Genomic DNA, 26,965 nt, shown 5'->3' with positions numbered 1-26,965 from the left:
AGGTAAGTATAGGAGAGTTAAGGCAATCAGCATGGGAATATTTTTAATGTGAATTACTTTTAAAACTTGGAGGAAATTGTAATTATTCAAAACACTAATTTTTTAGAAATTAAAACATCTGTTTTAATTTTTTCTTTTTCTTTTTTTGGTTTTAAACAGGCCATATACTCCTTTGAAAGGAGGATTCTCCAATGTATGGTTTGACAGATTTCAAATATCTAATGACTGCCCAGAACACCTTGAATCAATTGATGTAATGTGTCAGGTGCTTACAGATTTGATTGATGGTGAAGTAAGAAGTGGTATCAAGAAGAACAGAATATTAGTAGGTAAGATCTTTAGGTGTTGAGAATTTAAATATTTTTTTCACTTTTGTGTAATTCTATACATTGAATTTTACTTGGAACATTATTTGGAAGCACTTTGTGTATCATTTGACCTATTCACAGTTTCAGATAAACTTTACATATTAAGAATTTTAAGGGTAATAGAATTATAAGCAAAAACTCATAAAACTTTAAATGATTTTCTTTTTAATAATAACATACTTTAAGACTCCCATGGCGGTTAAAATTTTCTTTCTACTTTAATTTTCAATTAAGAGATTATTCATTCCAGTTTTTAAAACATTTTATTTTAATTGGCTTAAGTTTTATATGTTTAAACTACTATCACCATAATTAAGATAAATTCGAGTACATAGTCAAAATAAAACAGCAAATTCATGAAAAGTAAATTCTTCAGAGTTAATACTGTAGGAATAAGGTATTCATAAACTTTTGTTAAACATGTCTTTAGCAATCTCTCTTCCCAAGGGGATATAGCATGCCTTTATATAAGCTTTATTCTACTTACACCCCTTCCTTTTCTGCAATCATAAAATACATAAACCATTTTATAATACATACAAAAATAAGATAAACTGTATAGAATGTGAATGATACAGGATGGATTTTTGTTAAAGAGTTATTTCCAAATAACTACTTAATTTATAATGAGTTGTATTTAATGTTGAAATTATAAAGCAAATTAAGTATCTTCATCATGTTCTAAATAACATTAAAATGTACATTGAAATCCTGTGTAGACAGGATTTGGGCAAATTAATAAACTTCCTTTGTGTTTATTGAAGTACTAAACTATTCATTGAGTTGAGAAGCAATATGATATACTGGATGGAATACATTTTTCTGTCTTGGCTTCAGCATTCACTTTTGTTAGTTAAAAGCAGTGTGCCCTCCAGTGCAATAACATCACCTTTCTGGGCCTCTGTTTCCTCATCAGTGTTTAACTCTATATTTCTATGTTTCTGTGTTTAACATCTGTGTCATAGAGATAAATACAGAACGTTATGGGAGTACTGGGAAGAGCATAGTGAAGGAGCACCAATTCAGTCTAGGGCATCATGAAACAGTTACAAGATAGAATTCAAAATATGTGAATGTGTAACAGATTCTGTCATTCAATGATTTAGCAAATATTTTCTAAGTTTCTAAATACTGTGTGTCTGGCAGTAAGTTAGATGCTCAAAGAGACACACCGATAAATAGAACAGGAATGCCACAGTTGCTTACAACCTAGAAGAGCCCATGAGGTACTTAAAATGGTAACTGTAAGGCCAGCCAGCCTTGATGATTGCCCTAAAGCAATATAACTGACAGCTCTTCAAAGGGAATGATCATCTGTATGTATTTTTATTTCTCAGGACCCATCGCAATGCCTAGCACAGAGCTAAACATTTATAATGAGCAGCATGACCTGATCTGTAAATTGATGACTTAAGTAGTTAAGTATCACAGGAATTCAGATGAAAAGAGGTAATAAGTATTTGGGGCTATTAGAGAACAATTTAATAGGAAAGTATCAGAGGCATTTGAGATTTTGAGATGTGCAAATAAATTAAATTTTAACTATTATAGTGTAGAGGTCTAAACATAGAGAGTAATATGAATGGTAAATAGAAGTAAAAAAAAAATAGTGCTTGTTTTTATCTGTCTGGATGTTAGATTGCTTTAGCAGAAAGTTTGTTGTCTGACTGGAAAATGCCTATTGATCTGATAGCTGGACTAACAACCTGAAGAGTATAATGGTGTAGTGACCAAAATGGGTCGAATCTAAAGTCCACCACTGCCTAGCTGGTTCATCACTTAATTGCCCACACTGAATTTCTGCTACCTCATCTGCAAAGTGGGAATAATAATACTATAAAAATACTATTTTACTGGGATATGATGTTTGTAAAACAGTTGGCTCATTTTACACTCTCAATAAATACTTTCTGGTTCCCCTTTTATCCTTTATTCTGTAGGTAATTGAGGAGAGATGATTAAAGTATGTCTTTGAGTCATATAGTTAGAACTGTGCTTTAGGAAAATTAATCTGGCAGAAGGGGTAAGTGAAGAGATAACAATTTGGGTATGGGAAAACCAGTTACTGAATTTATGATTATAGGGTAATGAGATCCTGAAGTCACGTAATGACAGTGGGAAAACAAAATATTATTACTGTAAGAAATTGCTTTAAATTAAAATTATAAAATCTTCATACATAAAAACGTAGAAAATATACAAATCATACTTCTAATGTATATGTGTTAAAGAACGTATCACGTTGAATTGTAATTGCTTGTCTCTTGCCCCATCCCTCCTCCTTGCCCTTCCCTGTATCCATCAGTTACTTCATCTTATTCATCTTTGAAAAGAGGTTATGGATTGTTGTAAGGTCGGAGAGCTGATAAGAATTTTGAATCTGGGTTTACTTCATTTCAAAGCCCATGGTTCTTCCATTTAACTGAACGTTTGTAAAATTCTTAATACATCTTGTCAAATTCCTTTTGTGAAAAAACTGTACCAGTTGATACTTCTCCCACCTATATTTAGAATGTCCATCTTATTATACCTCACTGAATAATATTGTCTTGAAAAATATTTGCTAAAAATAAGTAAACAAAAGTGGTAATTAATATGCACTTAATTTGTTATTTTGCTTTTAATTCTGTTTATGTTTTGACACAAGAAAGCTATTTTTACTTGTCTGTTTTTTTCCAAATAATTTCTCAGTTTAAAAAGGTATTTCTCATACCGTATGCTAACACATATATATGGAATTTAAGGGAAAAAAATGTCATGAAGAACCTAGGGGTAAGACAGGAATAAAGACGCAGACCTACTGGAGAACGCACTTGAGGATATGGGGAGGGGGAAGGGTGAGTTTTGACAGGGCGAGAGTCATGGACATATACACACTAACAAACGTAGTAAGGTAGATAGCTGGGGGGAAGCAGCCGCAAGGCACAGGGATATTAGCTCGGTGCTTTGTGACAGCCTGGAAGGGTGGGATGGGGAGAGTGGGAGGGAGGGAGACGCAAGAGGGAAGACATATGGGAACATATGTATATGTATAGCTGATTCACTTTGTTATAAAGCAGAAACTAACACACCATTGTAAAGCAATTATACCCCAATAAAGATGTTTAAAAATAAATAAATAAATAAAAAATAAATAAAAAGGTATTTCTCTAGAACTTGAATAAATATTCAAATAGGTGTTCTACTGGCTTTTCTATAATTTTTTAAATATTTAATTATTTGATTCATCTGGAATTTTTTTTAGTTTCTTTCTACCATATCATGGAAGGTTTTAATTATTTTCTGAAGTACCAAGAGAACCTTGTTAAAAGATGATCTTATTTATAAAGGAATCAGTAATGTAGTCGATGTTTTATCAAAGCTCCACTGAATTTTTAACAAAATTTCATTTTGGAAGGGTTATAAACTATATTATAAAATTTGAAATTTATTACAAAGTGCGTATAATAGGATATTTGTATACACTTATGAATATAAAAATTGGGAAAGAAAAAAATGCTTTTTTAGAATTTGTGAGATGAGCTTATGAATTCCTATAAAGCCTCTTTCCTAGCTTGAGATATGAAAGAGACGACAGAAGTGCAGATCCAAGGTTGTTGGTCCTTGTTACTTTACTTTTAGTTATTTAAGCAGTCAATGAAAATAAATCTTCACTTACATTTCTGTAGAGTTAAACAAGTGTGCCAAAATACACGTGATTCTTGACCTTCTTTTATTATGACAAGACGTTACTTATACTACCTCCTTTTTCTTTACATGGATTAGCTATTGATGCATAGAGTAAATAGCATTCTAGTCCTATAGGGATTTTCTCTTGTAGTTGTTTTTTATTTTTTTGTCTTATTGATCTAACTGAACTTCTCACTTATTTGAAAACATGGCACATGAAGCAAAATATCATTATGTATTCAAATATTTGTACATGCATTTCTTGAGTTGTGAATATCATAATTGCAAATGCATGAGTGCAACTGACAGCAGTATAACATGGTTAAGAACTTGGGCTCTGGACTCAGACTGCAGGTTTCTAATCCTAGATTCACTATTTTGTAGGTATATGAGTTTCCTTAACCTCTGTGTGTGGATGATAATAATAGTACTTATCTTACAGAGGTGTGATGATTCAGTTAGTCAATTCATGTGAAACACTTAGAAATATGCCTGGCAGGTAATGTTGAAGAAATTTTCTTGCTGTTATTAAACACTCTCTATACCACCTTCCCCATGGTCTCTCCAGACAACAGAAAGGCCGTACTGGACCAGTGCTGCCTGTGGAGACTCAGGGAGCTCATTGTTTCTTCCCTACCAGCTGTTTTCTTTCCTCAGTAGTATACGTGCTGTACTTCCCTCTTTCTTTTTCATTGCTCATAGATTCTTTAAACAGAAGTTACTGCTTTATATTTTTCTACTGGTTTAATCCTTTTGTCAAGTGTCTATTATAGAACATTTTAAATTAAGTAAGATTTAAATGATATTTATAACATTTTAATGAAGGAGGGATCCAGTGGGACGTCAAAGCAAAGTGCATTTGAGATGCTAGAGACACATATACAAACAACATAGGTTACTTTAAAAAATTAATTATAAGAGGAAAAACTAGAAAAATTAGAAGATTAGAAAGGAAAGGGACTTCTCTGGTGGAGCAGTGGTTAAGAATCTGCCTGCCAGTGCAGGGAACACGGGTTCGAGCCCTGGTCTGGGAAGATCCCACATGCCGCGGAGCAACTAAGCCCGTGTGCCACAACTACTGAGCCTGTGCTCTAGAGCCCACGAGCCACAACTACTGAGCCCGCATGCCACAACTACCCACACACCTAGAGCCCGTGCTCTGCAACAAGAGAAGCCACCACAATGAGAAGCCCGCGCACCGCAACGAAGAGTAGCCCCCGCTCGCCACAACTAGAGAAAGCCCGCAGGCAGCAGTGAAGACGCAATACAGCCAAACATAAATAATTTTTTTTAAAAAAAGGACAAAATAGAGATAGTAGTACAAAATTGTTACCCTTGTTGATTTTGTTTAATATGTGATAAAATTTCAGATTTAATATCACACATTGTGTCCTCATGGAACTCTTTTCTCTGAGATTGTAATTTTAACCAATATAGCTTTGTAAACAAAACTATTCTCTATATTTGCGTAGGTGGCAGCCTATTCTTTTTCTGTGATTTTATTTTGATTAGTGATATTTTATTATATTAAACAGTTTAAAAACAATGTTTTTATAGAGTATGATATACCACCTTTTCTAGGTAGTTTACACAGCTTAGTCAGGTCAAAAATGAAACTTCTCATACTAAATTTAATTTCCAAATTGTTAATAAAACTTAAGTGCTGGAGTACCAAAAACTATCAAAAGCTTTACAGTATAATGAGGGAGATAACAGAAGTAAAGTGTTCTAAAGAACAAGTCGATTTTGGGGGGAGCTAGGAACTGCTTCTTAGAAGAGATCATCTCCAATTGAGTTTTAAAGAATGAGTGAGAATATGACTGGTAAACAAATAGGGAAACACATTCATGAAAGAAAACAAGGGACACATTAAAATCTCTCAGGGACTACTAGTTTGATATGCGCTTCAACTCCTAGGATTATTGAATTATATACAGAGAATGACATGATCAGATGAGCATTTTAAAAAGATTACACTGACAACACTGTGGAGGCTGGCTAGTCTGAAGTCCGGGGGAATAGGAAGATGGCAAATGCAATAGATCCAGTAGAATGATGAAAGACCAACACGTATAGTGTTTCACGACTTTGGAAACAAAGGATGAGTAAGATTACACTAAAGAACATTGCAGTCAACCGCGAGTTTAGCTAAGAAAAATCCTTTGTTTTCTTGTTTTCAACAATGGAAATATATTTCTTTCTTAATGGAAAGAATAAACTTTGGTTAGAAAGGAGGAACTGGGCAAAAGCTTTAAATGTGTTCCTTGGAGACATTTGTGAATCCTTACTATGCATATTAAGAAGATCAGATATAAGAAAGTTTATTTATTTTTATATAATAATACCACACATGATTCTACAGAGGGTATGGTAAAAATTAGGGGAAACACAGGCAATAAAATAGCGACTTTTAAATTACTTTCTGAATTTGGCAACATAGCTATTGTTAAAACCTGGATTCAGATTCTGTATTCTGAGAAAATTATTAAGAATATAGTTTAACACTATAATGTGTTTAAATTATACACATTTTTTCATATACAGTATCTTTCTTGACCCTTGTAATAGGTGAAGTAGGAAATTATTATTCTCATTTCAGATAAGAAGAAACTAAAGTTCAAAGAGACTGCTGGCTAAAATAGAGTTGGAACTAGAACCCAGATCCTATGCATTGACTTAGGAACTTTGTACCATAATGAGATTCCTTTTTCTAACCACTAGGTGGTGATAATTTGTTGTTAAGAGAAAACTGACATAATTTAGATTTAACTTTGATCTAGGATGTATAGAACCTGACAAATGATAATGACCAGATTATTGGTATAGTTTTTCATGTTCTCTGATAATATTATCAGAATTTTGAAGCAGGGATAATCAAGTGCTTCTGGAATTACACCTGAATAATTTACATGGATGCTCTACATACCCATTATGATGCTCTAAATACCCATCATGAGGAAAGCGGTTAAGGGAGTAATGGTCTGTTAATACAACTGACTATTATGTAACCATTATATACTATATACATACATTTAGAAGGTACTTAGTATACTTAGTATGTGTTCAAGGAGTAAAAAAATAATTATGGAATTTTGTAATTCTGTTTAAAGACATTCAAATCAGTATTACATGAAAGTAAGGTATAAAATTGTACATATAGAGTGAGTTTAACTGTTAAAATGATTTTTTAAAAACATGTCAAAATTATATGTGAGTAGTGAGATTTTGGATAACGCATTTTCTTTATTTTTGTGTGGTGGAAATACTTTACACAGTGGGCATATATTCACATATTAATTTTAAAATAAGATTTAAAATTAAAATGAAGGGGTAGTTGCAGTTACCAAGATGAAACCTAGCTCCACAATTTCCAGGCTGACTTTCCTGACATTATATAAGTTTCTTTTGAAGCTCTTGGAGGGAAAACTGGAGAATGATAGCATCCTTCTACTTTCTCTTAACATATATATATCTTAAATAATGTACGTTTCTTCAGCAACAACTATCAGAACTTTTAAGGCTTGGGACTGCTGTTTTAATAGCTTTCCATAGAAGATGATAAATATTTTGTTTACCCTGCCAATTTTATATGAGAGAAAATATACAAATATGGTGGGCATAATTTATATATTCCCAAATTTTTGAGACTTTATCACAGTTCATTCTGAAAAATAATTATATATAAAGCGGAAAAATTGTTGCAATTTGGTTGGAGGGTGGATTTTATTCCATTTTTAAAATCCCATTCAATTGACAGTAAACTTGAATTGTAAGTTCCCTGCCTCCCCCCCGCAACCCCCACCCCCGGACTTTGTTTTCAGATAGATTAGCTTAGTTTTCCCAGTACAGTTTTTGTACATTATTACTGTTTTATTTAATTTAAAGAGTTCATAAAAACTAGGTTATTTTTTTAACATGTTTTTTATTCAGCCTATTAATCTTAAATGTATGTTGAAATGTTAACTCTTGACATTTTAATGCTTCACCAGCGACTATAAATATACATCATAACTATTACCTACAATGAGTTTACTCATTGGTATTTACTTATTGAGCAGTATATTTTATATTGCATTTTAAACACTTAGATGAAAATTGAAATAACTAGCCTTTTGTGTTAAATTTTCTTCCATTAGAAAAAAGTACATAAAGTCCCTTTCACACCGGTGTCCGCAACGTTAAAGGTGACTGTATTGTCAAAGATCGCTGGTGAGGAATTGCAGGCTACCTCACGAGATTATAAATGGACAAGGAACTTAGATTGAATCTTAAAATAATGAGTTTTCAACGAGTACATTTTTCTTCATTATAAATTAGGAGAATTGAACATGAGGTTAAATGTCTCAAGGATACCTTTGTTCATAATGGCATTTCATACGTGGGAAAGTGTTTTCTTTCTTAGTTTTGTTGCTGTTCTTGTTGCTGTTCTTGCTGTGAGGCTGGTCCCCCCGAGAGGCTTGGAAATCCCATAAAGTGATTAAGTTACCCTAGTCAATAAAAGCGCAGTGATGGGGTGGGTGCATTTAATGTGTAAAAATTTTCTCAGTAGGTGTGCTTTTATAATAATTTTTAAATATGTTTTTGCTCACTGGTCTATTTTTATTCACATTTTATCTTTGTATGATTTTTTTAAAATCTTTATCACATTAAAAGATCACATTTAATGATATTAGCCACATTATGTTTTTATGGAACATTAATTTCGTTTTGCTCCATTTATGAAATTTAAAGCTTTTTTTCTATCATTGGTGCAGCTTAGATTATCTAGAACTTCATTGTCCCATATGATAACCCCTAACCACATGTATTTAAACTCAAAATTTAACTAGGTAAAATTAAAGTAAATGTTTAATTCCTCAGTCATACTAGTCCCATTTAATATGTTACTTAGGTACATTTGGCAAAAAATATAACTCAAGCTCTTGAATTTCTCCAAAAAATAAAAACTGTGTTCCTACAGCCTTGTTATCTCTAACATATGGATTTCTTTTAAATCATGAGATGTCTTTTAACTCTCAGTCATGCTGGGGAATATCACACCGAGTCTCTAAGCTGAAGCTGGGCCATCCTCTCTGCTATGTCACGGTCAGGTACCTACCTCCATATTCTGTGTTGTGTCGGTTTTCGCCTTTGAACAGAAGGGTCCAGGTATTTTAATCTGCATACCTCTGGTGACTGGTGTCACTCCAGTGACAGTGTTTGGCACATAAAAGAAAATAAAAGTGTGTCAAGTGAATATTTTTTCCCCAAACTCTTTTTTAAAAGGACATATGGGTACATATGTTTGAATTATACCATCACAAGTCAGTTTTCAAAATAATATTATAATACGAAGATGTTTTATCTTTCTCACCAAATTTTTGATCATCCTTCCTAATTCAGAGATCACTAAGCATCTATTATATGGCAAACTCTAGAAATATAATCCTCATGGAGCTTGTAGCCTGGCAAGTAAGACAGAAAGGTGCATGTTATTAATTGTAGCTGCAGTGTGAGGACTCCTATAAGTATAAACAAAATGTAAGTAGACACTAGAAGTTTACATAAATAACACTTGTGCTATGACTCATATTTTGAAATATAATAAATATTTTTACTTGATGACCAAAATTTATTTTTTCAATTCTAGCTCCTTTTATAACAAATTATTTTACCAGTGATGGCATAGATAGAACAGTGTTATTTACTCATAGCAGGTTTTTTTCCATGAGATCTAAAGTAGGCTAAAATTCTCTTTAGCATTGTATCTCTTTTAGGTCTCCAAATATTTATGGAAGATTGGCATAGCTATATCTTGGTCTAAATTATCGTACATATATTCTGCTTTTTCTGATAAGTGAATTTTTGCTTCTTTTAGGAGGATTTTCTATGGGAGGGTGCATGGCAATGCATTTAGCATACAGAAATCATCAAGATGTGGCAGGAGTATTTGCTCTTTCTAGTTTTCTGAATAAGACATCTGCTGTTTACCAGGTAAGTTCCAGATTTTAAAAACAAAACAGAAAAAAAAATGAGACATTCACACATTGAAACTAAAACAACATTGATAATTACACAATAACAATTGATTCACAGAGCATTCCTGGGAATTCAAATTAGTTATATTGATAAATTCCAGCTGGTCATTCATGTTTAGGAAGTGCCTTGTACAGAGATTATTGTTAAGCAAAGTGTCAAAGAGAAAAGGATAAAAAATATGTGTATGCTATATATGTATCCTGAATACATATTAAAAATATAGATGATTACAACTAGGTTTGCTTATTATGTCATGAACATAATCACACCAGAGAATCAGTTACATGGCTGATACCTATTTTTCAGCAATATCCTGACTTACGAGTATGGCATACTATAGTGCCGCAGCCTCATTACAAGAAGTAGAACCAGTAGGTATGGAAATGAAAACGAGAATGCTTTTTTTCCCTTGATTGTACCTGAGCTCTGTGTTCCTCCCTCTTTCCACTCCATGTGAAGAGGTTTGTCTTCCCACGACACAAGGTTTCTTCGGGAAATGCTTTGACCACTTTTGAGACAGTCCTCTACAGAGTAAATTCAGATCACGTACAACTGCAGCTCCAGCGGTGCCAGCAACCAGCTAAGCTCCTGGTCCTGGCCCATCAATATATACCTCAGAGAGCTCTACCACTGCCTCTTTTTCCCCTTTAAATATTGACGCTTTGGTTAAATTGGAGTTTTTCTGCCCCCTCTGATTTCTAAGAATAACGTTCTTAAATAAATTTCTTAAACTTCTCCATTTTTATGTTCTCTTCTCTAGGCTCTTCAGAAAAGTGATGGTGTCCTCCCTGAATTATTTCAGTGTCATGGTACCGCAGATGAGTTAGTTCTTCATTCTTGGGGTGAAGAGACAAACTCAGTGTTAAAATCTCTAGGAGTGAGGACAAAGTTTCATAGTTTCCCAGGTGTTTACCATGAGTTAAGCAAAGCTGAGCTAGAAAAACTGAAGTCATGGATTCTTACAAAGCTACCAGACTGAATGAGTCAAGATTGATTTGTTAATATATGAGTAATGTCTTTATGAAAAGTGATTTTTACTGCCAAATTCTAATTTGATAAACAATAATTAAAATATTAAAAAATATCAGCAGTTTACTGACTTATTAGTTATTGAAATGCTTAGCACCATAGAGAGTAGTATAATCTTATTAATGGTTAACGTTAATTTAGGCAAACATCTGTGTATTATTTGGCAGATACATTTTTATAAATATTTGAAGGCCTTGTAAGTAAGTAAATATTGAAATATTAGAAAGTAATTAAACTAGCTTAAATAAAGGCAATGAGAAACCAGGAAAAGTTTTAACATGATATTATTTTATCTTTGTTATCACTTTGTTTAAATTGCCTTTCCGGAGATATTCATGCTCGTGTAGTTTTTGACAGAATAACATTAGTACCCCACATTTATAGAGTAGTTTCCCGTTACCTCACCTGACCATCACAAGAGCTTGATGAAGCAGACTGAGTAGTTGTTACTGGTATTTTATAATAGGGATAGAAAGATTGAAAACTTTCCCAAAGCCCCAAGAGTAAAAACTAGAATCCAGACCTTCTGGTCCCAGTGGAGCTCCCTTTCTCTGAGACCAGATTGCTGCTCTGCTCCAGTCCTAGGGTTCCGGTTGCTCTTCAGATCCTTGTCAGCACTCAGTATGGCCAGTCTTTTCAGTTTTATCCATTCTAGTGGGTATACAGTGGTAACACTTTGTGGTTTTAATCTGCATTTTCCTAACCTAATGATGTTAAGCAATTTCTATATGCTTATTTGTGATCTGTATAAATTCTGATGATATCTCTATTCAGATCTTTTGCCCATTTTTTATTAGGGCATTGTAAGAGCTTGCATTGTAAGAGCTGTTTATATATGCTGGATAGAAGTCCTTTGTTAGCCAGATGTTTTACCTTTTTTTTTTTTCTTAGTCTGTGGCTTGCCTTATTTTCTTTACAGTGTAATTCAAAAGAGCAGAAGTTTTTAATTTGATGACGTCCAGTTTATTCATTTTTTTTCATTTATACTGTGTGCTTTTGATGTCATATTTAAGCAATCTTAAGAAATCCTAGGTCACTAAGATTTTCTCGTATATTTTCTTCAACTAATACACTCCTTTAGTGCTATAAATCTTCCCGCAAGTATTATATTAGCAACATCCCACGATCTTTTATATTTTGTGTTTTCATTTTCATTCAGGTCAAATCTTTCTAAATTCCCTTTTGATTTCTTCTTTAACCCTTGGGTTACTTAAAATTGTGTTATTTTGTTTCAGTATATTGGGAATTTTCTAGAGATCTTTGCTATTGATTTCTAAGTTAATTCCATTGTGGGTCAAGAGAGCATACTTTGTATGGCTTGAAACCTTTTAAATTTATTGTGACTTGTTTTATAGCCCAGAAGATGGTCTATCTTGGTAAATGTTTTGTGTGCACTTTAGAAAAGTATGTATGATGCTAGTGTTGGGTGGAGTGTTCTCTACATATCAGTCAGGTCAAGTTGGTTGATATCCTTGTTTAAATCTACGATATCCTTGCTGATTTTCTGCCTGCTTGTTTTATAAATTATTGAGAGGGGAATATTGAACGTTCCAAGTATAACTGAATTTGTTTCACTTTGCCATTCCCTCAGTTTTTGCTTCATGTACTATGAGGCTCCATTATTAGATGGGCAAACATGTAGGACTATTATGTTCCCCTGATGAACTGGCCTCTTCTTCTTTATGAACTGATCATCTCTATCCGTGATAGATTTTTTTGCTCTGAAATACTCATTGTGTGATATTGATATAGTCCTTCCAGCTCCCTTTAGACTAGCATATTTTTCCATACTTCTCTTTTAACCTATTTGTGTCTTTATCCATAAAGAGCAATGCCATCAGGCAGAGCACAGTTAGGCCTTCCTTTTCTATCCAGTATGATCATCCCTGCTTTTTAATTGATTATTTAGAACATTTTAATGTGATTGTTGGCATGTTTGGATTTCAAGCTACCATCTTAACTGTTTATGTTCTCTATATTCCATCTCTTCTTCTTTGCTCCCTTATTCCTCTCTTTCTACTCCCCCTTTTTTTCTTGGATTATGTGTTCTTTTGCTGGCTTCTTAGTTATGATACTTTGTACTTTTATTTTAATGATTACTTTAGGGTTTATAGCATATAATTTTTATAAACTTCTTAAAATTTTGAAATAATTACAAGCTCACAGGAAGTGTTAACGGTAGTACAGAGGAGCCCCATGTACCCTGCGCCCAGTGGTTACATCTTACATAACTATAGTATAATGTCAAAACCAGGAAACTGACATTGGTACAATGTGTGTGTATAGTTATATGCCATTTTTCCACATGGCTGCATGGATTCATGTATCCACCACTACAATCAATATGCAGAACTGTTCCATCACCACAAAGATGCCCATTGTGCTGCCTATAGTCATATCCATCCCTTCCTCTGTCACCATCTAACCCATAACAACCACTGATTTGTACTCCATCTCTATAACTGGACATTGTGAGAATGTTATAGAAGTAGAACTATACAGTATGTGACATTTTGAGATTGACTTTTTTCACTCCATCCAAATTGTTGCAACCATCAATAGTTTACTTCTTTTTATTGCTGCGTAGTATGCCATGACATGAATGTATTCAGTATTATAGTTTGTTAAACTGTTCTCCAATTAAAACACAGTTTTTTTGGCTATTACGAATAAAGCTGCCTTGAACACTCTTGTATAGATTTTTGTCTAGCCGTAATTTTTTTTCTCTCTGGGATAAATACCCAAGAGAGTGATTCCTGGGTTGTATAATAAGTGTATGTTTAAGAAACTACCAGACTTTTCCAGAGTAGCTGTGCCAACTTATATTCCTACCAGCAAGGCAGGAGAGATAAATATTCTCTGCATCCTCATCAGCATTTTGTAGTTTCACTATTTTTTTTTTATTTTAGCTGTTCTAATAGGTATATAATGAAATCTCATTGTGGTCAAAATGTGCATTCCCTAATGGCTAGTGATTTTGAGCCTATTTTCATAAGCTTACTTGCCATCTCTATATCCTATTTGGTAGATGTTTCTTCATGTCTTTTGCCCATGATCAAATTGGATTTTCTTTTTTGTTTGCGTTAACTGTTGAGTTTTGAAAGTTTCTTTTAATATCTTCTAGATGTGAGTCTTTTGTTAGTTATATAGTTTTCAAATATTTTTTCACTGTCTGTAGCTTGTCTTTGCAACTTCTTAGGTCCTTTTATGCAAAAGTTCTAAATTTTAATGAAGTCCAGTTTACTGACTTTTTCTTTCGTGGATTATGCTTTTGGTGTTAGTGAGCTATTGTGAGTTAATTTTTGTACAAGGTGTGAGATTTAGGTTGACATTCATTTTGTTTTTGCCTATAGATACCAAGTTGCCCAGCACTGTTTGGTGAAAAAACTATCCTTCATTGAATTATTTTTGTACCTTTATCAAAAATCAGTTGTCTGTTGCTTGTGTGTCTGTTTCTTGTTTATCTGTTCTGTTCCATTGATCTCTGTGTCTGTCCACATAACGTTAATTACTATAGTTATGTAATTCTTGCAGTCAGTTACAGTTAATTCTTCCTAATATATTCTCCTTTTCAAAATTGTATTAGCTATTTTAGTTCCCTTCCTTTACATATAAATTTTAAAATACACTAATCTATATCCACCCAAGAAATCTTGCTGGAATTTTGAAAGGAAGTGTGTTAAATTTGTATAACAATTTAGAGAGAATTGACATCCTTTCCATATTGAATCTTCCAATTCATGAACATGATATATTACTCCACTTATTTAGGTCTTCTGGAGTTTCTTTCATTATTTTTTTGTAGCATTTAACACACAAGTTCTGTACATGTTTTGTTAGATTTGTACCTGAGTATTTTATTTTTTGAGGAATTATAAATGGTACTGTATTATTAAATACAGTTTCCCTGTGTACATTGCTAGCTTATTGAAATACAGTTGTTTTTTGTGTGGGTGTCTTATATCATATGATCTTGTTTAGGTCAGTTACTAATTCTAGGAGGTTTTCTGTAAATTCCTTGGGATTTTCTACAAAGAAAATGTCACTTGCAAATTGGAATCAATTTATTTCTTCCTTTCCAAATGAAGTCCTTGTATTTCCTTTTCATTGCTTATTACACTGGCTAGAACTTCCAGCACCATGCTGGATGAGAACAGTGAGAGCAGACATCCTTGTCTTGTTCCCAGCCTTAGGGGGAAAGCATTCAGTCTTTCATTGGTAAATATGTTAGCTGTAGGGTTTTTTGTAGATGTTCTTTATCAAGTCAATGAAACTCCTCTCTATTCCTAGTTTTCTAAGAGTTTTTAGCATGAATGGTTGTTGAATTTTATCAAATGCTTTTTCCACAACAAGGGTTAAAATTATGTATAATTATTAATGATATAATTTATTATTATATTATAGTTATTAATAATATAAAATTATTCTCTTTAGCCTGTTAATAATATGTTCTTCTATATCTGGTATGTGTTTTTACTCTTGCTGTTTTTAAGAGTTTCTCTTGTCACTGATATTGAGCAATTTGATTATGCCATATATTGGTTGGTATAGTTTTTCATGTTTCTTATCCCAGGGGTTCCTGCTAATCTTTTTAGGTGGTTCTTTCTGGCCCCAGATAGTTTTCTCTGTGAATACTCCAGGTGGACCATCTCTAGATCTCTGGAGTTCTGTCTCTGTGAAACTTACTCTTCTCTGGTACTCTGTCCTCTCAATTCTAGCCAACATCATCTACTCAGACTCTTAGCTCTGCATGTCAACTCAGGGAGTCCACCAGGCTCTGCATGGATTTTTCCTCTCTGTTCTGCAGTCTGGGAACTCTCTCAAGGCAGTAAGCTAGGGACATTATAAGGCCCACCGTGTTTCCTTTCCTTCTCTCAGTGATCACTATCCTTCATTGCCTGATGTATGCTGCTTTGAAAAACATTATCTCCAGTACTTTGCCTTTGTTTGTTTGTTTTGTTTTTGTTTTCTGTTTCAGGTGAAAGAATCCATCTAGTCCCTGTTTATTAATAACATTATATCTGAATGCTAAATTATCCTTTAAAGAGATTTTTTTTAAGTTTTTTAAAGTCTTTTATATTTACCCATATTCTTTCCTTTTCTAATGTTCTTCATTCCTTAATATAGCTTCAGATTTTCATATGGTATCATTTTCCTTCTGCCTGAAATACATTAACATTTATGACAGACATGTCTGCTGCTGTTAAATTCTTTCAACATTTTTCTATCTGAAAAAGTATTATTTTGTTTTTATTTTTGAGAGCTGTATAGAATTCTAACTTGACAGGGTTTTCTTTCTTTCATTACTTTAAAGATCTTATGCTGTCATCTTCTAGTTTGCATTTTTTCTACTGTCGTTCTAATCTTTTATCCTCTGGCTGCTTTTACAATTTTCTCTATTTTTAGTTTTAAGCGATATGATTATGATGTGCGTTGGTGTTGTTTTTTCCAGTTTCTTTGTGCTTGGAATTTCTTGAGTTTCTAATCTGTGGATTTATAGTTTTCATGAAATTTGGAGATGTTTTGGCCATTGCATTTTCAAATATTTGTTTGCCTATCTCCTGTCCCTTTTTTGTAGGAATTCAATTATACTTATATTAGACTATTTGAAGTTGTTTCACAGCTTACTGGTACTTATTTTTTTCTTTTTTTAAATTTGTTTTCACTCTCCATTTTATTTTGGATAGTTTCTATTCCTGTTGTGAATTTCACTGATGTTCTCTTCTGCAGTTATTTGTCATTAATCCCATCTTTTTTATCTCAGATATTGCCTATCTCTAGAAGTTGTTTTTTTTAATTTCTTGAATTCATATAATTAATATGCTTAGTTTTTTCTCCACCTTCTGGAATATATGGGATATGGTTTTAATAGCAGTTTTAATATCTTTATTTGTTGAGTCTATCATCTCTGTCATTTTTGACTTTGTTTCAATTAATTTTTCTTTTTATTAAGGATAAATTTTTTTGCTTCCTTTATATGCCTAGTGATTTTCTATTGAATTTCAGACATTGTGAATTCTACATTGTTAAGTGCTAGATCAGTTTGCATTTCTATAAATATTTATGAGCTTTGCCATGGAATGCAATTAAGTTACTTGGAAAGTACTTAGAAGTACTTTGATCCTTTCAGGCTTCCTTTTAAGCTTTCTTAGGTAGTACTAGAGCAGTGTTTGCTCCAGGACTAACTTTGCCCCACCATTCAAGCAACACATGTTTGAGTACTCTAGCTGATACTCACTGGATTGTGAGGTTTTACACTCTGACTAGTGGGAACTCAAATTTTTCCCAGTCCTCTCTGAGCCTCAGTGATCATTCCTTCTGTTCCTTCTAGGTAGTTCATACTTGCCTTACACAAATCTGTTGGTTAGTACTCTGCTGAAGATTTCAGGGGGACCCTCTGAAGATCTCTGGCAGTCTTGCAGCCGTCCAGTACTCTGTCATGTGAACTCGAAGCTCCTTGACTTTCTGGACTCCCAACTCTGTCTCTTCCTTCAGCTCCATCTGGGTCTCCGTCTCCATGCTGTAGCCTTGAAACTCTTCACACAGTAAGCTGGGCATTTGTAGAGCTCACTGCCTTTGCTTCTCCTTCTTAAGGGATGACTCTCCTGCACTGCTAGTGCCCAATATCTGAAAATATATACGTGGCCCACCTTTTCAGTTGTTCTAGGTCATAAAATAAATCTGGTCCCTGTTCCACCTTGGCCGTCTTGGTCATAAGTGGAAGTCCCTTCATTCCCCTTTTATTTGAAGCTATAAACTGTAAATTTGAAGAGGGAGGGAAGGAGAAAGAAAGGGTAGGAAGGAGAGAGGAAGAGAGACAGAGACTGAGACTTTAACTAATAAAGTCCAAATCCCCTCAGAGAAGACTCAGTTCATGCAGTGTTTTAATTATCTTAAGCTTTTAATGACCTTCAACTTCTTGAAATTTTAAATGCCCTGGCTTGAATATACATGGTATCACTCATGTTTAAAGCCCTTATGGCTGCAATCTGCCTTAAGAGTAACATATATACGTATCATAGATAAGGGTGTCAGGCTTATATGTGTTGAGTATATACATACCAAATATAAGAGAAAGGAATCCAGATTTTTTTGGTGAATATTTGTCCTATCACTTGATAATTATGTATTCTTGGATAAATCTCAGCCTCTGCTACAGTATACTCTTGTGAAATTGTTGTGTGAGGATCAAGTTGTATAGCATGTGTAAAAGCCTTTAATAAAATGTAAAGTTAAAGAAATTGAAGGTATTACCTGTATTGTTTTGCCAGAAATGGAGGAATGTATGTGTGTAATGGTTATAAATCTTTCTCCACAAACTGATCTATGCATGGAAGATATATCTAAATATTTTATATGATAATCTTCGATCCAATTCTACTCTCCTACCCATTGGGCTGATAGGATATTCAATCTTAGTTATCATTTGTTGCTTTACCTCATTCCAAATCATGCCAGTCTGGGCCCCCTTGCAAAGGGCAGTATCTTTAGGGGAGGCCCTCCATTATCCAGTGCTCACTCACCTTGAGACACCTATTGTCCATACGCATGAGGTCTCTTAAAGCCAAGTATTTGAGGCTGAAAAGTCATTGATTGCTAAGGCTAGGCACACGAGGGTTTAAGGTTTTATCCTCCTAAGGAAACAGCTCAGCCATTTTCCTCATGTTCTGTTGCTTCACCCACATAAACATTTCCTAAGGCAAGAGAGTTGAAATGGTCTTGATACTTTCTTACATGGGAGAGGAAGAATAGCAACAAGAAGAAAGCATAAATCAGTATCACAGTAAATTATATATGTTTATATATTGGGGAAACTGGAATTTTTCAAGAGAGGAGAGATAAAGCTAGTATGTAAGTGAAGGGAGATGTTTCACTTTTTACTATATATTTCTTCTGTTTGAATTTTTATAATGAGCTTTATTGGTTTTGTAATCCTTAAAGTGAAGTAAAATGTTTATTGATGGCAGTTTTTCTCAACTAAGGACTGAATAGGAAAGATCACCATCAGTGGTAGGAAAATTAAATGTATTCTTTATAGGAAGTTAAGAATTTCAATTAACAAAATGAACTGAGAACAAAATATGAAACAGACTGGCAATTTGGCTATTGAGAATTTAAAGTACTTTAATACGTTAAAAAAAAAAAGTCCAGATATCACTTAGCCAGAATATATTTAAACAATACGTCTTTATCATATAAAAGGAATTTCCTGATATACAATAAGAGAACAGAAAGCCAGGTAAACATTTCAAGAAAAGTCAGATTATATGATACACAAAGACCGCTGGTTCACAAGACTTTGTATATAAGTTTAATACATGAAAAGCTAGAATTATATTTACAGAGAACAAATGTACTGTTATGTACATTTTGATTCTCCTTTAAAATGTACCCTTTAGAAATATGTTTCTGTGAGTGTACACATGTACAGTCTTCTGAAGGGAGTGTCGCCTCAGCATGTTCCTACACTGAGGGTAAGATGCAGACCCATGCATGTGTTTTCTCTGTCATATTTGTTAAATTCTGCCATTTAGCTGCAACCAAATCAGCTCAGTTTGTTTCATACAGCAGTAAGGCTATGAACAGGACTCCAAGCACCAGAATGAGGTCAACCTACAGCCCTGCTCTCAGCTGTGCTCCCCAGGGCCCTGGTGCCACCCAGCTGAACAAATTGCATGGCCTAGTAAGGATGTGCCTTAGGAGGCCAGCTGTCCTTCTCCTTAAGTTTCTGTATTAACCTTCCTACTTGAACCAAAGCATTAATCCAGGCATTGCAGGAGCAATTGCACAGACTCCACCTTGGCCTGCGAGGACACAGTCTAGGACAAGGTATCCTCCACAGCAACCATGGCCATGAACTGAGGTGGACCTGAATGCTTCCAGGAACAAGAAGGTATCATTGATCATTTTAGCTAAAGATACACGCAAATTTCATACCAGTTTTTCCAATTGGATGGTTCCCATGGTAAGGTCACAGCCCTTAGGCTGTACATAAATAGCAAATTGGTTGTCATCTCTCTAGAAAGCTTTCCCGAATGATCAAGGTAGCTTCATTTTGGAGAGATCTCCAGTCATCTTAGATCTGCATGAGCTGTTTGTGGTATTTCCTAAAACGCTTGAAAGTCTATTATGACAGGTGAAAGTCACCATGTTTTCCAGCGATACAAGTTAATACCTACTTTGCAATTCTGAGGCCCCCTCAAATGGAACCTACACTACATCAGCCAAAGGCATAGGTGACAGTGTCTCCAGCATGACTCCTGGCCAGCTGAGAAGCCTTAGTGTTCCCAGTTCAGTTCAGCAATTGAGTCTAGTCCTTGTTTTTGCAGAGAATGCCCAGGAGAAGTCACCCCAGCCTGTGCTGTTTGTCCACACCACGAGCTGTGTTGCATTTGTCCATACCACAGACTGAATAAGTGACAGTTATGGGAATGGGTATGGAGGAGATATCTGGGGAGTGTGCTGACAGATGGTTGGTTTTTGTCTTTTGTGAGGGAAGGGTTTGGTACAGGGGCTGGGGCCATCCTTTGCTGTTTCCACAGACTTAGTAAGGTTAAGAAGAATGGTGATCAAATCTTGAATCCTCTGTAGAGAGATGGCAGACCCGGCAGTCAGTTAAACCTAAGGTGCTTGTAACAGTGTGGGAAACCTCACCAGGGTGTTTTCCAGCTTGAGGAAAGCTCCAGGGTGGTCCTAAAAGACAACAATCATTAATGTCCCTCTCTTCCCCATAAGTTCCTGGGGTCTAAGATGCTCTTTCCTATTGCTTTCTCTCCACTTATACATAATTTATGTCCTATTCCAGTAGCTATAACTTCATCTTTTTTCTAGTTGCCCCTTACTCACGCCCAGACCTTTCATCCAGAAGGGTTGGGTACAACAAGGGCAAAGACATTTTTATAAAACCTACAGAGACCCATTATGCCCCCCACTTTGGGCCACATGGACCACTATAGGGGGACTCAGCAAACACTGTGTTCAACCAATTAGTCATGATCTTGTTTCTCCAAGATCATGTCATTGAAACAGATAAATCCATACTTGTAAACCAGAAGGAAGTTTAAATCTCCTTCCTGCTTTTGACTAAGCAACCTCCGGGAAGGTGTACCAACCAGATCGGCCTGGGTTGCCATTAGGGGAAAGAAGAAGCATTACACTTCGGTGGTCAGAAGGAACAACAAATTTTCAAAAGCACTTTATATAATCTCCCAACACTTTTATTCTGACCCTTACCCAGGAAACAGCTGAGAGGAGATGATCCCTTTCTGAGGACAGGTGTATTCCTTGACCTTACCAAGGTGCCTGGACCAGAAGAAAGTGAAGGAGGTAGAGCCAGACATCTTTTGAGTCAATTTTTGACAAGAATCCCCCAATTCTCAACAATACCAAATCCCAGTGAATTGCAGGGAATGTTCAAAGACTACCGAATACCTGACTACCAGCCCACTGTTTTGCAACAAAAGGCACACCATTGCCAGACTGAAAGCCGTCCAGAAATATAAGCCAAAAATATAACACAGATGAGTTTCAGGACCCACAATAGTGTGGCCAGCGTAAACTTATCACACTGGAACGTCAACATATAACCTGAAAAAGTGTTAATAAGTAGTGAGGCACCACCTATAACCCCAAGAAGAGGTGAAGGGTCAGATGTAATCAGTGTGTCAGGAACAAGTATGGGCAGTGCCCCCTGCTATGTGGTTGCCTTCACTGCCAGACAACTGGGTCAGCTTTTGTCAGGACTCAAAAGTTTGGCATGTAGTGGTAGCCTGTGTATCAAAAACAGAAGCTGTTTTACCTTGTACCCAACAAGATGGTTGATGTGTCACTCTGTCTGGTCTGATGATGGTTCAAGTAAGCAACACTTGCAGTCTGGCAGTGCAGACTCAACCAGCAGCTTGATTCCAGTTGGTTTCAGTGCCAAAGGGGGTAGTCTTGAATCTTACAGTCTGTGGTTTTCCAAGTGACAGTCCAAATAATCAGGCCATGGCAACAACCCAAGAGTCGATAAAAATACAATGAGATTTATCAAGTGTCGTATTTCTCAGAGCTATAAGAACGACCTTGGGTTTTGCCCACTGAGCAGAATGACCCTGTCCACTTTGAGTTCTGAATAAGTTGGCCCTGAGCCTGAACAACTGCAGCTGCCCAGTGGACACCACCAGCTGTCAGCTTAGCCAAACCATCAGTGAAGCAGTCCCAGACATTATGGGGAACTTCCCTCTGTGAATCAAGGGCCCCAATGAGCCAGCAACTTTGCTACAGGTGGTGGAGTGGAATAGCTGCCATTTTTTCATGTAGAGCCAAGATGCTTCTGGGGCCAGGCTGGCTACATTCTTGAATGTACCATTTCCATTACCAGATCCTTTTTCACTTTGTTAGTCATTGAGTCTGAATTGATCCATCCCAAAATGGAAATACCAGGCCAGAGTCAGTTGCTCCAGGGGTCAGGCACTCAGTTTCAGTAAGAGCCCAATAGTGAGGTAAGAGCTGCTTTCAAAAGAAGTAAAACTGGTAGCTGTGTCAAGGAGTCTAAACCCTAAGGGGCACCTCCAAATAGAGGCCATCTCCCTTTGCCAGACGCTCCAACTGGTAGCATCATTACTCACAGAGACTTGTAGCTCAAAGGGATCATTGAGGATGTAGGCCCCAGAAGCATCAGTACCTCTCTACGTGCAGCTCTTCCCAAACAGGAGACTCCCTTTTGGATCTTATGGGCATTTACAGTATAAGAATATAGAACATAAATACCAATTACACAGTCAGCAGTGGAAGCCAGAACAATGGATTGCATTAACACAGAGGACTCCACTCCCTGGTCACGTTAACATTCCTTTCTTACTGTGAGCTCTGTCCCGACCCCAGCAGTTGAATTTGGGCATAAACTCACTAATGGGACCCAGTTGGATGGTAACTCAGGTGCCAGTATCCACCAGAGCCACAAAAGTTTGAATCCTTTTTCTTCCCGACATTCCCTAACCCCTTTGATAGATTATGGCTTCTCATCCCTTTTGGGAACACAGCAATGTCACCTAGCCCCAACCATCTTACTCCTTAAACCAGCTGAGGTCAGCGAAAGGAGACTGGATGGGTCACAGGCGTATGGAGAGGGAGGGTGACTCCACGCAGTAAGCAAGTCACATTTCAGTTTGGGGAGGCATGTCAGCAGCAAGCAATAATTTATTTAGATTGTTGGAGTCAGTTTCTCATTCTTCAGGGGATCCGCCTCAACAGCATTGTAAACCAAACCTAGGACACTAAAAGCCTGAATACCAGTCAATGCCCTCTCTGTGGCTTCCCATGGGAAATTGTCTCAGGGTAGTTTTCCCAGGGGGCCAAAACTCCCTGAAAGCAGGCAGGACCCACTGCAAAAAAATAAGACAAAGCTCTGAGACTTTTTACTGCCATCTTCAAATGGATCTAAGGTTGGCATAACAGACTACAGGAGGGTCTGAGCCATAAGCCGACCCAGCTGTTCTGTCCATAAGCCAACCCAGCTGTTCTGTTCTTCCTTAAGGAGCATCCTTGCACGATGCTGTCTATCTACCAGGTGAACCAGAGAACGTTCTAAAGATTTGCCTGGTTTCTCCTCTTAGGGATTGTGAATTTCGCTCCTTTCACACTCAAGGCAGATATGTGTCTCTGTAACTGTTGTCTGAAAGAGAAAAGATACTTCTACCCATACAGAATGAATGTTACTATCAGCTATTCTAAAGGGGTGGGCCCGAAGCTGAGGCTGACCGAGGTCCTTCCACTGAAGGAGAATTAGCAATGGATAGGGTACCAATTGGATAGTTGTCTGGATCCCGTTCCTTAGCCTGCAATGCCCCCCCCTAACTGTTACTGAACACAAGTTTGTGTGCCCGATGCACAGCCAAACAAACTGAAAGGTTGGAGTTTGGATCAGAGAAAGGTTTATTGCAAGGTCATGCAAGGAGATGGGTGGCTCGTGCCCAAAAAACTGCGAGTTTCTTGAAGGGTTTCAGCAAAGCACTTTTAAAGGCAAGGTGAGGGAGGGGCATGGTTAGTTGTTGCAGACTTCTTGGGGTAGGATTCCTTTGTTCTTGCAGCTGTCCGTGTTTGTCAGGTCACGATGTTCCTGTAACCCTGCAACAAGACAAATATTATTCCCTGTTCTGCAACTTTTTATCTCTATATGAATGGACTCAAAGATCGGAGCCCTGAGAATAGTCTATCCTGTGTATTTCAGGCAACATTGTTTTGCAAAAGGTGCAGAGCCAGCATGACTAAGCACAGGCAACAAAACAGATCTAATATGGAGTCAGATTTGTTATTCTCTATTACATAATTTCTTTTCATTAAGAATAAATACACTGGAAGACCATTTATTGCCCAGTTGACATACAATTTCTTCAATGTGTTTGCTGCCATTTCCCATGGACTTCCCTCAAATTCTGTTCATCATCCTGCAAAGCCTTCATTCTTTCCTTTCTCATACTTCAGCATTTTAGAAAATGAGTGTGAAATTTAATTTGAAATATTGAGTGCACTTTTACAAAAATGTAAAATATTATCTTAAAATACATTTTCTTTGTGCTATCCTCAAGTTATTATGTGCATTACCTTTGTGATTTTACTTAGGCCTTTTTGTCTTGGATTGGTTGCAAAAGCCATATGTGATTTTTATATTGGGAATAGAATTAATGAGTCTATGCTGAATAGTGGACATCCTGTTTTGAAGAAATCATATTTTGGGCAAAATGCCCATAAGAGACATGTTTTTGCCAATAGTTTAGTGCAGAGCCTCAGGGATCTTTTCTTTCTTTTTTTTTTTTTTTAAAGAAATGAGAAAGTTTGATGCTTTTGCACTCTATTTTAAATTCGTTTTAGGGGAGATTTCAAAACAACTTGTTACTTCATTTTTTGTTATTGTAACAAATTCATACTTTTTTTTGTTTTGTTTTGTTTTGTTTTGGTGTTTCACTACCTACACTTAAGGGCAGAGTATTACTTTAATTAAAAATCACTCTGGGGACTTCCCTGGTGGTCCAGTGGCTGAGACTCCATGCTCCCAATGCAGGGGGCCTGGGTTCAATCCCTGTTCGGGGAACTAGATCCCACATGCATGCCACAGCTAAGAGTTTTCATGCCGCAACTAAGAAGCCCGTGTGCCACAACTAAAAAAGGCGCTGCATGCTGCAACTAAGACCCGGTGCAGCCTATATAAATAAAAAAATATTAAAAAAGGAAATCACTCTGTTTTCATTTTCTGTTTCTCTCTTTCTTCCCACCTCAATTTTTTCTAGTCAGTTGGTGGCTTGTCCAATTGAAACTAGAGAAACACTTGACATATTAGTTACTTGACATATTAATTTTGGCCACTTCTGGTATGCTTTCTTTTGCCAATGAAATTATTGCAATTGAAAATTTGCGTGCGGGTCTCTATGAGAAACGGAAGTCTTTCCCTTAGGCATTAAGTATTAAGCCAGTTTCTCTACCATATAACGAGAGAAGTGTTAAAACCAAAGTTCATGGCATGCAATTGGCACAGGCAAATAAATGGTTCTCTTTAAAAATGTAACTTCAAGAGCAATAAATCTCTAGTTAAACTTAAAAACAGGATTTTTAAATGGCAAATGAAAAATATACCAATTTCAAATAGTAGCTGAAATCCTTTTTTTTTTTTTTTTTAACGTTTCTTAATTATCCTGTGAAATGTCAAGTGTGCTTTAGGGCATCTGGTTAACATTGTCTTAGTTCTGCCATATAATCAAACAATTTTTACTGCTGGAGGGAATTCAGAGATGATCATTTTACACATATGGAAACTGAGATTCAGAGACAGTCAGTGATGTACCCATAGTCCTGAACAAGCAGGGCTAAAACATAATTTCCCTTTCTGATGCTTTTTTCACTATGCCACATTGCCATAGCAGTAACTGTTCAGAAAGTATAGCGAAATATTCACATAAATTTCAAATGTCTTAGATTTAAAGCTTTGTAGACATTTTATATTCATGCTCCGTTTGGCTCCATTTGTACTGTTTTGCTAAATGAATGTAGTGGTCTCTCCCTTTGCCTCAATGTAATACTAGGCCCAGCCTCATTTTTAAGTAATGGTACAGATTTAAGAGTTTTTAAAGATTATGAACCATTTCTATCAGAATTCTAATTTCTGAATCCCATAACCTGCTTCAGTCCTTATCTTACTCGATATCTTTATAGAATGTGACACGCTGATTAACCCCTCATTCTGGAAACAGCTCTTCCAGCCTGGTTTTTCTAATATCTCTGGACTATGATTTCTCTATCTCCTTCAATGGTTTCTTTACTGTTAGTCCCTTAATGTGGAGACTCCTTTTGGTTTTATTTTTGTCTTTATTCTCTCTCTGGGTGATCTTCCACTTTTATGGCTTCAGAAAACTGTCTTCCTATCTACACCTCTGGCCCCAAGCTCTCTTTGTTGCTCCACATCTGCATTTTATACTTCCTGCTGGAGCTTCCCACCTGGTTGTCAGACAACCAAGATACATGTCATATATTCACAACATTGCAAAATTTTCACACTTACCAAGTGTGATTTGGGTTAAAAAAAAAAAAACTGATCTCTCCAAGTTCCTGTTCCCTCACCTGTACAATGGATTTGTTATGAGATTAAATGTGAAGAGCCCAGCACAGCAAGTGGAGTTATTGCTTTGCTGTCCACTCCAGAATCTACTTCTCCTGTTGTGGTCTGTTTTCAATGACCTTCCCTCCACATAACAATGTCTTTGTGTCATACCCTACTCTTCTCCATCTCTCATCTTTTCATTATGTCAGTTAACAATTCCTTTTGATGTTCTATCAGTGAAACATCTTTCTGTTTTCGCCTCTAAACCTCTAAATCGTCTCTGCCTTAGTTCTGGTCTCATTGTACCTTT

General features: G+C 36.0%; 1 protein-coding gene across 2 annotated transcripts in view; it reads left to right on the top strand.

Annotated features, from left to right (window-relative positions):
- Positions 1–15,323, top strand: part of LYPLAL1 (lysophospholipase like 1) — a 34,012-nt gene extending 18,689 nt beyond the window's left edge. For both annotated transcript variants that reach the window (XM_024750500.1, XM_024750499.1), the window contains 3 exons: positions 160–329; positions 9,895–10,010; positions 10,816–15,323. In XM_024750500.1, the coding sequence (XP_024606268.1) occupies positions 160–329; positions 9,895–10,010; positions 10,816–11,034 (505 nt within the window). In that variant the 3' untranslated portion in view covers positions 11,035–15,323. The remainder of the gene's footprint in view (positions 1–159; positions 330–9,894; positions 10,011–10,815) is intronic.
- The last annotated feature ends 11,642 nt before the right edge of the window (positions 15,324–26,965 follow it).

This window comes from Neophocaena asiaeorientalis, unplaced genomic scaffold (assembly GCF_003031525.2).
Source record: "Neophocaena asiaeorientalis asiaeorientalis breed wild unplaced genomic scaffold, Neophocaena_asiaeorientalis_V1.1 scaffold430, whole genome shotgun sequence".
NCBI lineage: Eukaryota > Metazoa > Chordata > Mammalia > Artiodactyla > Phocoenidae > Neophocaena > Neophocaena asiaeorientalis.
This window is presented reverse-complemented; position numbering and strand designations above follow the sequence as displayed.